Genomic DNA, 17,012 nt, shown 5'->3' with positions numbered 1-17,012 from the left:
TGCAATAGTTTCTGTTCCAGAATCCTGGGTCCCATACCCTAGGATTTTACCATACTTATCTAATATGGGCACAGCCCTGACTAATCACAGTACCTTTATTACCTACGAATTGCATTTGTCTGCGTGTAGTGGTCTCCTGAAAAAAGTGGTTTCAACACACAAGGATCTGTTATCTTACAGAAATAAATTTTGAGGTAAGTAGCCTAGGGATAATTCAACACTTCTTCAGAGCCACCCGGACTCGAGATCCTTTTATCTTTCTGTTTCCATCCTCTCTGCTTTTAGGATAGCAGACAGCAGTCTTCAGCATGAGACCCATCCCTAAGTAAGTAGCTGATTTGGGATTTTGTCTTGGCTAAAGTTAACAACCAGCTGGTCTTAGTTTCTCCTTACCATTAGAGTGCTCAGTAATCATCTAAGTTGTATGATTGTTTGTTTTGCTTAACTTTTTGTTGTTGTTGTTTGTTTCTGTTTTTGTTGTCGTTTCAGTCTTTTTCCCATTGGGTTTCACCAACTCTATATCCGACTTGATCATATCCAAAGGAAGGTTCCAAATTATGGGGACCAAGGCCTCTAAAGTGACTTCAAAAAAGACATAATTTGGCTTATTTGGAACAAAAATTATACAGGAAGTATTGTCAAATATAAAATGGTGTCTGGTTTTCTTTGGACTGTATTTGTATAAACGTTACTGGTATGTGCTCCAAAATTATGGGAAACTTCTGTAATTCTTATGTGACTTAGTGTACATTATCAGTAATAATCATAATTGTTATGTTAAAATTATTGTGTGAGACAGAGGTAACAAATTTCCTTGTCAATTGTGTCTTTGACTATGGCTGCCCTAAAACTTTTTCTCACCCATGGACAATTGTTGTCTTGTTTTGGTCCTCTTTAGAAGGTGGTTTTATAAGCAGCTATAAAACTCTAGCAGGTGCTCTTGAATGCAGGTTTCTGATAACTTTGGAGATTGTGGCATCAGAATAGAGGAAAAACTTTCAGGACTCATGGAGAGCATTTTGTTCATGAATGTCAAACAGAACAGGAGTTAACTTCATGGACTGAACTAATCTTTTTTACTTTTTGCTTAAAACGTTGCTGATCCTTTGTTTTGTGTTTCAGAGTCTTGAAACTTTTCTTTTGAGCTATTGACAGATTTTAACAATTTAGTACACTCCTATGAACAAAATTTAGAGCATATGTTTCTCTCTACCTGATCTCTCTAGAATTTGAAAACTATTTGTGAGTATTCTTTTTGTTGTTGTTGTTGAGACGGAGTCTCGCTCTGTCACCCAGGCTGGAGTGCAGTGGCGTGATCTCGGCTCACTGCAAGCTCCGCCTCCCAGGTTCACGCTGTTCTCCTGCCTCAGCCTCCCGAGTAGCTGGGACCACAGGCGCCCAACACCACGCCTGGCTAATTTTTTGTATTTTTAGTAGAGACAGGGTTTCACCGTGTGTTAGGTAGGATGGTCTCGATCTTGTGACCTCGTGATCCGCCTGCCTCGGCCTCTCAAAGTGCTGGGATTACAGATGTGAGAATTCTTAACTTATAGCAATACGGTTATTTGCACAAGTGCAGTAAGAATCTGTTTTCATTTGTAACAGGACACAGTTGGAGAAACTGGTTATTTTACCAAGGCTTTGAGTGGAATGGTATGCTTTCCTTTGAGGAATCAACTTTGACTTACGGAGCCAATGAAAACCCTTGGGGAAACTGGCCTCATACCTTGTCTACACAGTCCCTCTAAAGGGTTTCTGACCTGTGGTTAGTAATGAATGTCACTTTCTGATAGGCCTAGGAGCCCCAGATTTATCCAGGGACCTCAAGAGGAGAGGAGATTCACCCAACTCATAGGTATTTGATGATACAAATCCATGGCTGGGCTTAGCTTTTAAAAAGTCTTATCAGAGAGAAACTTCCATCAAAGCCAATTTTACAAAGCCTATGTGAAAAATAATTATTCTTGATGTACTTTATACAAATAGGCTGGCCAAGTATAATAAAGCAAATTGGTCCTACCATGATTTGTCTTTAGTAAAAATGGGAAACTGGAGAGAGAAAAATTATGTTTCAAAAACTATAGTACACCTGTTGTTAGATTCTAGTCTTGCCTAATGTTTTTCAGTTTTTATTATTTTCTACAGTTTGGGCTGAATTCTAATTTTTCCTGGCTATAAGTCTCCAACATAATATTTTTAATTTTTTTCTTCTTTCTTTTCCTTTCTTTCCCAGTTATTTTTTTCTAATTTGAAATCACCGAAAACTAAGCTGTGCTTTCTTAAAGCCCTGTGAACTGAAGCTAGACAACTTAAACTGCGGAAGAAAATAACAGCAACCTATTTACATACATAAGCCACTTTCCAGGATCGTTCTTTTGTTTGTTGTTGTTTTTCTCCCTTCCTCCTTCTATTTTCTCTTCATAAGACAAAGCCACTAACGAGCTTTTGGAACCCACCCATACAGGAATAAACTGTCCTAGCCATGAGAGATCAGATGCAACCTGAGACTGGAAACTCATTTTCTTTTCAAATGCTTTCTCCAAAAGATGTTAAAAAAGAAAAAGAGGAAAATGTGAAATGAAAATCTTGGGGCTCCAAAATTACTAAGCTAAAGGGAAAAGTCAAGCTGGGAACTGCTCAAGGCAAACCTGCTTCCCATTCTATTCAAAGTCATCCCTCTGTTCACTGAGATAGATGCATATCTGATTGCCTCCTTTGGAAAGGCTTATCAGAAACTTGGAAAGAATGCAATGATTTGTCTCCCACCTACCTGTGACCTGGAAGCCCCCTCCTTGCTTCAAGTTGTACCCACCTTTCTGGGTGGAACCAATGTACTTCTTACATATATTGATTGATGTCTCATGTCTCCCTAAAATATATAAAACCAAGTTGTGCCCCGACCACCTTGGACACATCTTGTCAGGACTTCCTGAGGCCGTGTCATGGGTGTGCATCCTCAACCTTGGCAAAATAAACTTTCTAAATTAACTGAGATCTATCTCAGATTTTTGGGGTTCATACCAACTAGGCTTGATCTGTTTTTCATTACTAATGCCTGCTGCTAAAACTGTTCAAGCACCCTCCCTCTAGGCCCAGGGACGATCATAAAGCAGGTGGATATGCGAGACTGTAAGGGTCGGTTTTGAGGGATAGAATTGGTTTAGACTCTCCAAATCAAGGATGGGCACATAGATGCTCAAACAGCTGGCCAGCTTAGGGACTTTACCTCCTGGGCTATTGTGTGGCCCCTTTTCATCCATCCCAAACATAAAGAACTTTTTGCTTCTCATAGACTTAAAAGAGAATTGCCAAGGACGTCAAGACACTTGTGATGGAGCCTTCTGGGTATAATTGTTCCCAGTTATGGGGTTTATGAAACTAGAGATATGACATCATTTATTGACTACCTTAGGACAAATTTCTAAGGAGACCACAAAAAAACATTTTGGCACAACAAAAGTCTCTAAGTTCCTTAGCTCAAATAGTTTTACATTGCTACATATTTAACTAAAAACAAGACTACAGTAGCTCAATTCATAGAACTTACACAGAAGCCAATTTTATAACCTTGCTTTTTGGCTCTTAAAATGTTCTAAGGCTGATGAATGCCTGCCCACCTCCATTCTCATCTGGCTTAGAACATTTAATTGGCTGTAGGTCTTTTGGCTCTAAGTCCCCTGGCAATAGGAGTTCCAAGGGACAGAATGGACATGGGGCAGGCAGCCACACCATCCTGGCAATAATATGTGACGAAATAAAAGTTTGGCCATCTATGCTGCCTCTGGCAAATCCCAGCCAAAGGGGAGAAATGAGAAATCACTGTTAGGCACTGCTTAGTGTTTTTATAAAGAAACACCTGAGACTGGATAATTTACAAATAAAATAAGTTTAATTGGCTCATGGTTCTGTAGGCTGTACAAGAAGCATGGTACTAGCACCTGCGCCTGGTGAGGCCTCAGGAAGCTTCCAATGAGGGAAGGCAGCAAATGTGTTACACATGAGAGCAGGAGCAAGACAGTGAGGAGGGGGAGGCCCCAGGCTTTTAAAGCCATCCATGGGGGATCTACCAGCACCCCCCGGCCCCCCCACCCCCCGCCCCGATCCAATACCTCCCACCAGGCCCCACCTTCCACATTGGGACTCACAGTTCAACATGAGATTTGCAGGGAACACACATCCAAGCCATATCAATAATGAAATCCAAGCTCCCCAACAGAATGAACACAGCCCCTTTTGGCCAAGAGGACCCCAGAGAAACCTTGGAAGCTGAGTTCCTGAGCATGATGGGATGGGAGTTCAGACACACCTCATTACACCCTCTCGCTGGCTAACCAGCCTAAGGGCTAAACAGAAACCAGCCCCTTCCAAAGACTCCACATTGATAATGTAAATTATCAGCTTATCTTCCCAGGTACAGAACAAAGATATTAATTGTTCCTTCACCCCTCCCTGAGACATCTGCTTCCTCTATTCTCTTTTTCTTCAAATCTTATTTTAGTAAAACGTAGACTTAGTAGGCACTGACTGAGGTCTCATAAGTATGTAACCATTCCTGTTACTGCCACCCCGCCCCCATCCCCTTTAGGGAAACTGTATAAATACTAAACCTCCTGAGAGCTTCTTTGGAAAAAGAAAAACAGCCACAGATCTGTCTGTGTAGCTCCTGTGTTTTTCCCAGGCATGCCCTCAAAGCTGGCTCAATAAACCTCGATTGATGGGGACACCTGCCTCAGTCACTCATTTTGGTTGTCAACAGCTACATTAAAAAGAAAATATTTACAGTTTAGACTTACGTTCATTCATTACTTAGCAAGGATACTTACCGAAAACCATAAAATAAGAAAAACTATAGACCAATGATTCCTACTCTTCCAAGGGTTGAGTTGTACCTGAGGCAGCGGGTTGTTGCCAAGAAGGGGATGGGTTCTCTGCTTGGAGCAGGAGGAGAGGGCCCCCCATGGCACATCTGTTGTGCTGTGGTTTACAGCTTTCAGGCAAGAATGAGTCTTCATTATCTTTAAACGCTAGGGTCAAGCACAGGACTTCCCTTATTTTGGGGTTTATTCTTAGCTATCCCAAGTCCTTTTGAAAAAGAGATTGACTGTGACCACAAAATAAACAGGAGAAAACACATTCTGAACTTCTCTTCCGTGGGAGCTGCAAAGGGCACAGGCCTTGTCTTGCCCTGACCCAGACCCCAAAGGCACAACTGTGCAAAAGCCGCCCCCGCTGATGATGTCTCTTGGCTCATCCTCAACTTCAAATACCTATAATTTAATTTTAAGCACCCTTAATCATGTGTGTACTTCAACTACCCCCTCACCACTTCCCAGCCCAAGCCTGGTTCTGATCAAGCCAGCCAGCCCCGGGGGGTTTTCTCTTTCTCCTTCTCTGGCTTTCAATAGACACATGACTTTCTGCTCAGCCCCGGCTTACTGATGAAGAATATGAGGCTTACCGAGGTGAATACCTTGTCCCATGTCTATTTAATTTGGGCGGCGACTGAGTGAAAGCCCCCACCACTTGAAATTCAGTGGCCTTTCCATGTTCCCTTCTGGCCGGCTCCTGGTCCTCAGCCCTGATTTCCAGACTTGTGAATCTTGCAATTATTTGTTTGGGGAGGACATCCTCAGATAACCCCCACTTACTTGCGTGGTTGATCCCTAAATTGCTGAAGCCCTGCTAAGGTGAGGAGCAGCACTGTGCGGCCAGGCCAGGCCAGCCCGCCGGGGAGGCCTTTGGGCCACAAACCAGCTGCTGTTGGGTAGGCACTGCGCTAAATACTGATCCATTTTGTCAGCACTGTGACGTGCAGATTCTACCCATTTTCCAGATGAAGGAATTGTGGCTCCAAGACGATACATGATTCAGCACTGAGAGACTGAAGTAGGATTCACAAGTCAGTGTGTCACCAAAGCCAGATTCCAGCTAAGATGGACCAGAGGTGCTGTGGGCTCCTTACAGACGAGGTGACGCTTGGTGATGCCCCCACTGCCAATCTCATTTGTGTTGTGGGAAGTCAGGGACCCCGAATGGAGGGGTCCTCCACTTATTCGACCTCTCACCTGGATGGATGCTTCTGGAAATCTATACTAACGATAGTGTGTGGATGCCTGGGGCTACAGATGACCGTTGCCCTGCTCAACCAGGAGGAGAAGGCACTGCATTTAATGTTACTATGGGTTATAAATACCCTCCTCTGTGCCTCGGACATGCGCCTTGTTGTATCCATCTAGTAACTCAAGTCTGGGCTGCTTATCTTCCGGAGAGATTAGCCACAGGGGAATGGGGACATTTGGTCTCTGGCCTCTCCCTTTCTCCTTTAAAACAAATGAAAAGGGGAGTAATAGGAGATGCCCCATACTTTCAATATAAACCTGTAGGAAAACCATGTCCTAAAAATTTTGAGGGCCCATCTAAAACTTTAATTTGGGAAGATTGTGTTAACTCACATGCAGTAGTATTACTCATATAGTTTAGTAATAGACTGGGCACCAAAGGGCTATTTAAAAAACAATTGCTCCTCTGGCAGAAGGGAATACCTGGAGACTACTTATTTTATTTTTTATTGGGAGGACGAGGATCTTCATCTTACTTTGCATAGGAGGTTTAGCTCCTTCTTTCCCTCAAAATGGGAAGATAAGGGCATTACCCCCCTGAGGCCTCGTATGATATTCCCCATTCTGAGTCCAGAACACCCAGAACTTTGGAAATTGGCTCTTGCCATGTCTGGACTGCGAGTATGGGAAGGGGGAACTTTTCTGTCTGTTATCCCCACTACTGCCCCTCACATCCGTGATTCTGAACCCCATGGTAAATCCCCTTTGAACCCTTTTCCTCTTTCTGATGCTGATCCTCCCTTATGAGACTCCAATTGGCATTATGAGCATTCTTCTTGACCCAGGTGTGCCCCTCTACCTCTTCGGCATCCCCAGGCACCTTGGATTGCTTCTTTATGGTGGAGAACATCGGGCGTTGCCACCGCCGCCCCTCTCCCTCAGTATCAACGTAGATTCAAAAATTCTGCTTTGTTTACCTCCAGCCTGACAATTCCTATACAGAGTTGTGTTAAGCCTCCTTACATGCTGTTAGTGGGAAATATCAAAATTTGGATGAACAATCAAACTGTCCAATGCATTAATTGTCGTTTATACACTTGTGTTAACTCCCGTTTTGACTTCAGGAAAAGTGTAATGTTGGTTCCAGCTCGAGAAGGAATCTGGATACCAGTAACTTTACCCCGACCTTGGGAATCTTCCCCCTCAGTACATTTAATTAATGAAGTGTTACAACGAATTTTCAAAAGATCTAAGAGATTTGTTTTCACTTTAATTGCTGTGATCATGGGCCTAATTACAGTCACTGCATTGGCCACCACTGCCGGAGTGGCATTACACCAATCTATTCAAATGGCTCATTTTGTTAATGATTGGCAAGCCAATTCTACCCAAATGTGGAATTCTCAACAGGGCATTGATCAAAAATTAGCTAATCAAATTAATGATTTAAGACAGTCTGTTATTTGGCTTGGAGATCAGCTAATGAGTCTTGAACATCGCATGCAAATGCAGTGTGATTGGAATATTTCTGATTTTTGTATCATATCATATTCCTACAACAAGACTGATCATTCATGGGAAATGGTCAAAGGACACCTGCTGGGTAGGGAAGATAATTTATCCTTGGACATAACTAAATTAAAAAAACAAATTTTTGAAGCCTCTCAAGCTCATTTATCCATTGTGCCTGGAGCTGAGGTGTTAGATCAGGTGGCAGAAAGTCTTTCTGGACTAAACCCCACAACTTGGATTAAGTCTATTGGGGGCTCCACTGTAGTAAATTTTGGAATCATGTTACTCTGTTTAATTGGCTTGTTTTTAGTGTGCCGGACCAGTCAAAGAATCCTGCATCAAAACCGAGAGAACAAACAAGCCTTCATCACCATGGCACATTTATATAAAAAGAAAGGGAGAGATGTTGCAGGAAGTCAGGGACCCCGAACAGAGGGACCGGCTACAGCCGTGGCAGAGGAACATAAATTGTGAAGATTTCATGGACATTTATCAGTTCCCAAATAATACTTTTATAATTTCTTATGCCTGTCTTTAATCTCTTAATCCTGTTATCTTCGTAAGCTGAGGATGTACGTCACCTCAGGACCACTGTGATAATTGTGTTAACTGTACAGATTGATTGTAAAACGTGTGTTTGAACAATATGAAATCAGTGCACCTTGAAAAAGAACAGAGTAATAGCGATTTTTAGGGAACAAGGGAAGACAACCATAAGGTCTGACTCCCTGTGGGGTCGGGCAAAAACAGCCATATTTTTCTTCTTGCAGAAAGCCTATAAATGGATGTGCAAGTAGGAGAGATATCACTAAATTCTTTTCCTAGCAAGGAATATTAATATTAATACCCTGGGAAAGGAATGCATTCCTGGGGGGAGGTCCATAAACGACTGCTCTGAGAATGTCTGTCTTATGCAGTTGAGAGGACTGAGATATGCCCTGGTCTCCTGCAGTACCCTCAGGCTTACTAGCGTGGGGAAAAACTCTGCCCTGGTAAATTTGTGGTCAGACTGGTTCTCTGCTCTCAAACCCTGTTTTCTGTTGTTTAAGATGTTTATCAAGACAATATGTGCACCACTGAACATAGACCCTTATCAGTAGTTCTGCTTTTGCTCTTTGCCTTGTGATCTTTGTTGGACCCTTATCAGTAGTTCTGCTTTTTCCCTTTGTCCTGTTCCCTCAGAAGTGTGTGATCTTTGTTAGACCCTTATCAGTAGTTCTGCTTTTTGCCTTTTGAAGCATGTGATCTTTGTAACTACTCCCTGTTTTTCACCCCCTCCCCTTTTGAAACCCTTAATAAAAACTTGCCGGTTTGAGGCTCAGGTGGGCATCATGGTCCTACTGATATGTGATGTCACCGCTGGTGGCCCAGCTGTAAAATTCCTCTCTTTGTACTCTTTCTCTTTATTTCTCAGCCAGCCGACACTTATGGAAAATAGAACCTACGTGGAAATATTGGGGGTGGGTTCCCCCGATAATTTGTCCCCAAGCGACACCCTGTGAGCCAGCCCTGGGTGGTACAAGGACTCCTGTGGGAGCCACAGGAGCGGGTGCAGCCCCAGGCTGCTGGTGCTCTCAGAACTGAACAAACACTACTTTCTGAGAAACCAGTACAAGTACTTTCTAGTAAGGGGGGAGGGCATCTCCCAAACCAGCTATGACCTAGTCACCTGAGGTGCTTAAAAGTCCCTCTCATCTGTGCCTCACTCCAGCTTTGGAAGTGGGACCTCCTTGTCTAAGCCACTCCTCTGGAGTGAGCTGCACAGCCCAAGGGACAGATTTCACACCAGCACCTTATGCTAGCCCAGAGAGACAGATGTCACTCACTGCAACACAGCAGAGGTGCAGACTGAGTGGCAGCCAGGGGCCATGAGAGGGAATGTGGTGGAGGGGGACAAACAGGGCCCTCCTGGCCAGTGAGCCCTGGGCTTGGATCCAGTTAAATCACCTGAGTCTTAATTTCCTCACTCAAATAACGGGCACAGTAATCCCCATTACACAATATTGAGGTATGATCCCCACCGCAAAGGGCAGCGGGATTGTAAACCCAAGAGCTGGAAGGGAACATCTGGCAAGAAGGGTCTAGAGAGCTGTCTCCTTTTCTTCATTATTACTTTTCAACAACCTACCTCCTACATCCTCCAGAGTCAAGCTCCAGCCTTTCTTCTCTGCAAGCTCCCAGGGTTCTGCTCCCTGCTCCCTGCAGAGGACACACCCCTTGCCCACTGACTGTTGCCCACACAGCTGTCTGTGGCTTTCCCGGGACTTGGGGAATGCCTCCTGTCAGGTTCACACTCCATTCCTGATGGGGGCTTCCACCCTGACTCATGCACGCTGGAATCAGGGACCAGCTGGGCCTCAGACAAACCTCAAACACTGTAAACCCTGCCTCACACAGGGCCTGGGGCAGGAACGTCCCCATCAGAAGCACTTGCAGACTGCGGTCTCAGCCAGCCTGCCTCATCTTCCTCGGTGTGGCTGAACTGGGAAGGAGGAAAGAAAGGTCACTTCTACCATCCTCCTTCTCCCCACAAAGGGCCAGCACACCTTGGGCCAGGGTGCAGGGCAGGACTGCCCGCCTTATACTTTACCAGGTATGCAGCTGAAGCACTACCAGAGGTCTTTAGAAAAAGGAAGCAAGGCTGAGGTCAGACAGAGTAAATAATCTCAAGAACTCAGATCACTAAAGTTATTTAAAGTTACAAATACACTTTTAATTGATTTCAGATAAAAGCTACTCAAGGAAGGTCAGTAATCATTTTAGCCCCTAATCTGTTAGAGCCGTATGGTGAGCAGCCTTGAGTAACTGGGTTAACTCGTTATTTTCCCGAATTCCCACCATCCACAGTATTAGAAAAACAAAGCATTGTCTCAGTTTAGGATAAACACATGGCACAGGAACCAAATCCAGTCTCTCATATCCCGTATTTTTTCTTTAGCTCTTCTACTTTGTTGATGTAAGCTTTCATGGCATCTTCCTTGGTAGTCCCTGTAAGGAATCGACAGGATTAGTTGTCAGGGAGGTAGCATGGTAGGAAACAAGCAGCCTCCAGAGTCCCAGGCAGCTCTGCTGTAACTCTCCTAGGCTCAGTTTCTCACTTAATAAAGTTGAGATTCTACTAATTACATGTTGGAGGAGACAGTATCCATGGAACCTGGCCTGAAGTGAATGCTCCATAAGCAACTGTGCTCAGAAAGCCTGGTGGGGCTGGCCAAGATCTGTCGCCCATCTGCTGGACACCTGCATCCCCCACCTGTCCTGGGGGAATGGCCAGTGTGAGCCTCGGGAGAGAGATGCCACCCTCCAGACAGGCAGGAAACTGTCACCGTGGTGACTTGACTGGTCCTGCTAACCCTCGTGGCTGACATTGGCTTTGGCCTTTTCAGTATCTCTGTTTTGGGCTGCTATCTCCCAGAGCTGTTAAGCTGGCAGTGAAAAAGCAAAGCCAGGCATCCTCTTCTCCCCAGAGAAAGGCTATGAGAAAAGTTTCAGGAACTCTGAGCAAAAGTGGCTGCTTCTTGGAGGGGAATGAGACAAACCTTTGTCTTCTTGCTGCAGTAGAAAGGACACTGAATGTATCCCTCAGAGACAGTGACACCCAGTTTCCTTGATTCTATGGTGAAGGAGAGAGACCCTTTGGAACTCAGAGCTTGTTCTGAAGCACTGGAGAGTACATGGGGCCTGAGGATGGTATGGAAATGTCCCATGAAAATGGCCAGGCAGATGGGCATTCCCTTCCCAGTTACTTGCAGATCCTAGGAGTGTGTTTATTGTATTGTGGCCCTTTCTGAATTCAAGGGTTTCTCATTTGCAGAGACAGAGGGCTTATTCAGAAACTAGCCAGCAGGAACACTAATGCTGCCAGGAGCTTTGGTGCCAACTCTTAGGTCTTGCTGCTGCAGGTGGCACGTGATTAAGTACGAGCTTGGATATTTCTTGGCTGCTGGTGCTTAGCATATAATGGCTCCATTCACTGAGCCTACGATGCCAGCGGCAGGCCATGCATTAGCTCATTCCCTTCTTTTATGTACCCTTCTGGCTAGGAAGGAACTGGGGAGGGCCACTGGGGTTAGGGGGTCACTGCCTGGCCTTGTGGGGGAGAGGGAGCTGCAGACAGGAAACCACCCCTTATTCTGAACACATCCAAAGCCCACACCAACTACATCATTTCCCAAACTATTTTTCAGTGGCCTGGTTCCCAGCCCCTCCTCTCTAGATGATACTCCTGCTCAGAGATGGTACTTTTAGAAAAGGCATAAGTGGTGTTAGGAGAAAAAGTAGGTGGCCCGGTTTTTTCCCATTCTGGCATAGGTCAGGCTGGTTTCCCACACGTGCCCCATTGACTTTGTTTTCTCTCCTCCTCCCTTACACTTCATAATGAAGACTCTTTCATTACTGGGTTTCACAAATGAGGGAAATTGATTAGAACAATTACCTTTCAGCTCATTCCAGGCATCCCACTTGGCCTTGCCTGTGAAGTCCAACATCCCGGGCCGTTCTTAAACAAGGGAAGAAAAAGCATTAGATCTGGTTCAAATTCTAATGGAGAACTTGATCAACCTTCTTGCCATAAATGCCATCTTCTATTACACCTGTTCCTTCTAGGCTCTGTCATGGGGTTAAATAGGTCTAGTAGAGTAGGTTCTGCCCTAAGAAAACTAATGTATGTCAATCCAAACTTAAAATCTAGAGCAAATAGGAAGAACACTATTCTTATTATAAGATAGCCTTTGTCTTACAAGTTAAATGACTCCAAAATTTCTCCTTTAAAAAATTATACTTTAGTTACAATTAAAAAAAAAAAATCCATTCATATGTCTTAAAATTCAAAAGCTACAGAGGAAAATACTATAAAGTTTCTCTCCTACCCCTGCTCTTAGCTACCCAATTTCTCTCCCTCATCATTAATGATATCAGGTGTCCTTTCCTATGAACTGTTTATATACTAGCCCCATTTTTCTACCAAATGGTTAGTCTATTTCTTGCTGATCTGTGGGAGATTTCACCGAGGGTAAGGTTTCTTTAAGTTATATGATGACTTTATGCTTATAGACCTGTTATCACCTGCAGTTGGGAAACACACTCACCATCTCCCTGTTGTCCTGTTTCACTACCATGCCCAGCCCCAGAGCCATAGGGAACAATCAGAGTCCGTAGCCTGGAGCACTGTGCCTGAGAAAATGTCCCTGAGCGCTTTCAGGGAAGTGTTCCCAGGGACAGCTGAAACAAACTGCCCTTGCGGTCATCATCAGGATCCTAGAATAGCACTCCTCGACAGCTCTCTCCAAGCGGTGGAAATGGAAATGTACACGTGTATTTGCAATGTCCAATTCAGGAGCCACTTGCCACACCAAGTACCTGAAACAACTACTGGGCATCTGAAATGTGGCTCCACTTGATTTTATTTAACTATTTTTAGTTACTTTTTTTTTTTTTTTTTTGAGATAGAGTTTCGTTCTGTTGCCCAGCCCAGTGGTGTGACCTCAGCTCACCACAACCTCCGCCTCCCAGGTTCAAGTGATTCTCCTGCCTCAGCCTCCCAAGTAGCTGGGACTACAGGCATGTGCCACCATGCCCAGCTAATTTTTGTATTTTTAGTAAGATGGGGTTTCTCTATGTTGGCCAGGTTGGTCTCAAACTCCTGACCTCATGATTCGCCTGCTTCAGCCTCCCAAAGTGCTGGGATTACAGGCATGAGCCACAGCACCCAGCCTCAGTTAAAATTTATATAGTCATATGTGGCTACTGGCTATTATCCTAAACTATCGTGTTTGGACTATCATGTTTTATAATCGTGTAATAGGGCTGTATAGTACAGCCCTAGAGAAAGCCGATGACACCTCTTTGATCAGTAAGTGATAGATTCCTACGCCAGTCTATCTAGACTCATGTGAAAATCGGTAACTCCAGTACAGGCACAGGCCAGTCTCTGTGAAAATACTGTTTGTCAGAAAAGCATCTTGGCACCTCTGGCCTCCCCCACTTCACCTTTCCTTCCCCTCCCTGGAAGGACAGAGTTTACGAACTCACTGTAAAACTCATCTTCGCCACAAGACCTTCTTCAACTAAGTGCTCCATGTGAACCCCAGGGTTTGATTTGGTATTGCCTGTGATCCATCATTCTGGGTGTCATTTTCTGCTTCCAGCTGGTTGGCAGCCAGCCCACCTGCTCCATCTTCCACCCCAGCTACTGTGGAAATGGGGACCATGCTCACCTTCCTCCTCAACAGGGGCAGGGGAGACCTCCCTTCTGTGCTGCCATAACGCTGAGTCCTTGCACAGAATGCACTGTGCTGTTGCCTCAGTATCCACCCACATTTCAGGGACTTAGGGACATAATGAAACCTACCCAAGGCAGGAAAGATGTTATTACAGGACATGACAGTCCAAAGCACAGCCTCAAAATCAGCACCAAGATTTCTGGACAGGGAAAAAGTTGTCATCAGGAAGGCACAGACTTGTTAGCGAAATGCTCTGACTGGCCCAAGAAACCAGGTGCTTCTCTGCTCCTGATATCAGGCTTGGCCAGGCTGTCAAGTGCTCCAAAAAGTGTTCCAACTTTGGTCGTGCCCATCTAGGGCAGAAGCTGAACGGCTCAACAATGATACCACTGAGCTGAGAGCCTTCAGCAAGTCTTTTCCAAGCTGCAGCCTTTGCTCCTTCCCTAGTAGAGAGGAGCTGCTGGTGATAACCAGTAAAGACCTTCTAAAACCAGGATTTGAATTCTGCTACTACTGGAGACACTGAGAATCTGCAACATGGTCTTTTCCACTCCAGGAACCATCACCATACCCCACCTGAAGAGAAGGGCCTCAGGCAGTTTGAGAGCGAAGTTCCCAGGGACTTCCAGTCTGGGCTGCTGAGCCTGCTTTGATGAGCAGAGGCCCTCCCAACCCCCGCTCTGCATACCTGTATTTATGTCGCCCACAGTTGCTTGTTTGTAGCGGCCATAGATGAACAGCATCTCATCATCTGCTGGCTTGGTCTTAAGGTGCCTAACCTCCTCTGCAGCTTTCTCAAACTCAGCCTGAATGGAAGGGAGAGGAGAGGACTGAGGGCCTCCTCTGGGTGGGAGAGGGTAAGAGTCCTGCTGTGGCCTGAAGACAGCCCAGTTACAGGGACGGAGAGGTGGGAAAGGTGGCACCCTTCGGGCAATGCAGCCCCTGAAGTGTGTCTGCCCCTCCCTGCCCCAACAGGGCAGCTAGAAAGATTCAGCAACACAAGAAGGGGAAGCCCCTCCAGTTCACTTGTTCAATCGAAAACCGTATATCCAGCGCTCTCACAAACGCAGGCATCAGGTCTGGAAATACAGCAGTGAAGAGGGCAGGCCAAGCCTTCGCCCGCAGTGGGTGTCCACTCTGCGGGAGAAGCAGCGAGGCCAACTGCCTGGCCACCACCGGGCCAGGCACTAGGGAGTGGCCGGGGCTTCAGCGAAGCCCTGGCCTGGGGACAGAGGGGGAACAGTATGCTGGAAACAGCTGAAAGGGGACAGGGCATGAGTGCCGCGGTGTCAGCGCCGGACGGAGCCCGTTGGTCCCCTCCCTCCCCCTGGGGCCCGGGCGTTCAACACCGACCTCTGTCCCAGTGCCCGGATTGGCAGAGGCAGGCGGGAGGAGCCAGAGGTCGCCCCGCACAGCTCGGTCTCAGACAAGGGTCTACACTGGAGGGAAGGGAGGGGCCCCTAGGTCACCTCTCCCCGGGCCGCGATTCTCCTCGTCCCGCACTCTGAGCACCCGGCCCCGTACTTCCCATGACCTCCAAGCTCCCGGCCACGGCCTCCTCGCTTCCCCACTCCGCCGCGACGTCCTGCCCTGTGCTTCGGGATGGGGACTGAGTTTCCTCGCTCCTCCAATCCGTGCAACCCCTTCCCCCATCTTTCCATCAAGCACCCTCGACTCCCAGCCTTCTCCCGCTACACAGCGAAGTCCACTCCACGGGCAACTTTCCAGCAGTTGCGGGGTGGGCAGCAGATTTAGAAATCCCCAAACGGAAAATCCCGCTCACAAGCCTCTGTCCAACGAATCAGGGCTGGGCATGGGTCCATGAGAAAGTGAGGGGCACGGAAGGAAAGAGCCCGAGAGCTTCTGGCTGCCGGCTGAGCCCCCAACAGGCCTCCCGCCCGCTGCACCTTCGCAGCCTGGCTGTGCAAGCGCTGTACCTGAGACATCCTGGCCGACTTGCAAGAACTCCAGGGAGACAGCGGAGGAGGAGAGGACCAGGAAGCGATCGTCCAGACTGCACTGGCAAGCGCCTTTAGAGGCGCGGTCCACTCGCCCCAACCCTGCTCGGGCGAGCACCGGAAAGCCAATCAGAAGCCAGCTATGCGCTAGGGGCGTGCCCAGCCCCCGCCGCGGCGCCAGCCCCGCCCGAGCCCACGTGGGACCGCTTGCGCAAGCGCCGGGAGTAGCCAAAGGGAACGCCGGGAGCAGGTGGGGACAACGGAAGTAGGGCGCTTAGTTTTGCTGCTGGGAACGTTGGTCGAGAGTTGGGTTCAGTCCTGGGCCGTTGTGGGGACGGCACGCGGGGAAAGGGGAGGGGACGGAGACCGAAGAACGGAAGTCCTTATGTTTCTTTTCTTTCCTTAAATCTCCTGCCCGGCCTGAAGAGGCCGGAAACTTCCGGCATCTCTGGACAAGTAAACTCTGAGACCTGGGAATGGCGAGCGGGACCCGCTCCTCCCTTGGGGTCTAGAGGAGATCCCTGGAGATGGTCACTGGTGAGCAGCGTGATGGTGGAAAGCTGGACTGGTCTCCCGAAAGGCAAAGCCCAGGCTTCTTCCTCTAAACTTTTGGCACGTTCTTTGACTTGCCTGTGGCCTTAGTGTCAGTCCTGTATTGCACATTTATGTCTGTGATGCATTTCTCCATCTGGTGCGTTAAAGGCAGGGACAGTGTCTTATTTGTCTTGATTTAACAAACTTGGGACGAAGTGCTCAGCAAATATTTGTTAAATGAATGGCTGTTTATTGAACTCCTGTTGGGTAACTTGCACTGTTCTAGACCTTGGCAGACAGCAGTGAACAAAGCAGGTGAATCCCTGCAATCTTGGAACTTACAAGTAGGGACAGTAGTTTATACAATAAGTTAAATCTAGAGTTCTTTAGGGGTTTAGAGAGTTGGAAGTTTATAGTTTTAAATGGAGGAGGGTGAGTATTGAGGGGAGGTGACATTTGAGAAAGTTCCTCAAGGAGGGGAGGGAGGATTCCAAGCAGAGAACAAGTGTAAAGGCGTGGGCAAGGAACCAGGGGAAGAGGAGAAGATGAGGCTGGAGAGTTTTGGCGGTGGCAGAATGGCTAGGCGATGCAGAAGTTGGCCATCACAGGGACTTTGACTGTCATGCTGAGTGAGATGGGAAATTGTAAAAGGGTTTGAAAAGAGGATGAGGAGACGGAGGGAAACGCCTTTGCGAGATTGTTACACAGCCTAATCTCCATGGGAACAG

General features: G+C 46.7%; 2 protein-coding genes across 8 annotated transcripts in view; one reads left to right on the top strand and one right to left on the bottom strand.

Annotated features, from left to right (window-relative positions):
- Positions 1-10,259: 10,259 nt before the first annotated feature.
- On the bottom strand, positions 10,260-15,865 carry DBI (diazepam binding inhibitor, acyl-CoA binding protein). The gene is made up of 4 exons (XM_032145633.2): positions 15,730-15,865; positions 14,481-14,598; positions 12,007-12,069; positions 10,260-10,559 (listed from the first exon to the last, which is right to left on the bottom strand). The coding sequence occupies exons 1-4, from the start codon at positions 15,736-15,738 to the stop codon at positions 10,486-10,488; spliced, it is 264 nt and encodes an 87-aa protein (XP_032001524.1). The 5' UTR covers positions 15,739-15,865; the 3' UTR covers positions 10,260-10,485.
- Positions 15,638-17,012, top strand: part of CUNH2orf76 (chromosome unknown C2orf76 homolog) — an 80,426-nt gene continuing 79,051 nt past the window's right edge. For 2 of the 7 annotated variants that reach the window (XM_032145629.2, XM_032145630.2), the window contains exon 1: positions 15,638-16,441. The gene's annotated coding sequence lies outside the window, so the exon portion shown is untranslated. The remainder of the gene's footprint in view (positions 16,442-17,012) is intronic. The other 5 variants (XM_032145628.2, XM_058434404.1, XM_058434405.1 and 2 more) reach the window with 5 other exon arrangements.

This window comes from Hylobates moloch, unplaced genomic scaffold (genome assembly GCF_009828535.3).
Source record: "Hylobates moloch isolate HMO894 unplaced genomic scaffold, HMol_V3 SCAFFOLD_24, whole genome shotgun sequence".
Taxonomy (NCBI): domain Eukaryota; kingdom Metazoa; phylum Chordata; class Mammalia; order Primates; family Hylobatidae; genus Hylobates; species Hylobates moloch.
This window is presented reverse-complemented; position numbering and strand designations above follow the sequence as displayed.

Excerpts from the sequence above, each read along its gene's own strand:
- DBI (XM_032145633.2), bottom strand. Across the intron at positions 12,070-14,480 it reads TGTGGGCGACATAAATACAG|AACGGCCCGGGATGTTGGAC; the intron begins GTATGCAGAGCG and ends CCCTTGTTTAAG. Across the intron at positions 10,560-12,006 it reads TGCCTGGAATGAGCTGAAAG|GGACTACCAAGGAAGATGCC; the intron begins GTAATTGTTCTA and ends GATTCCTTACAG.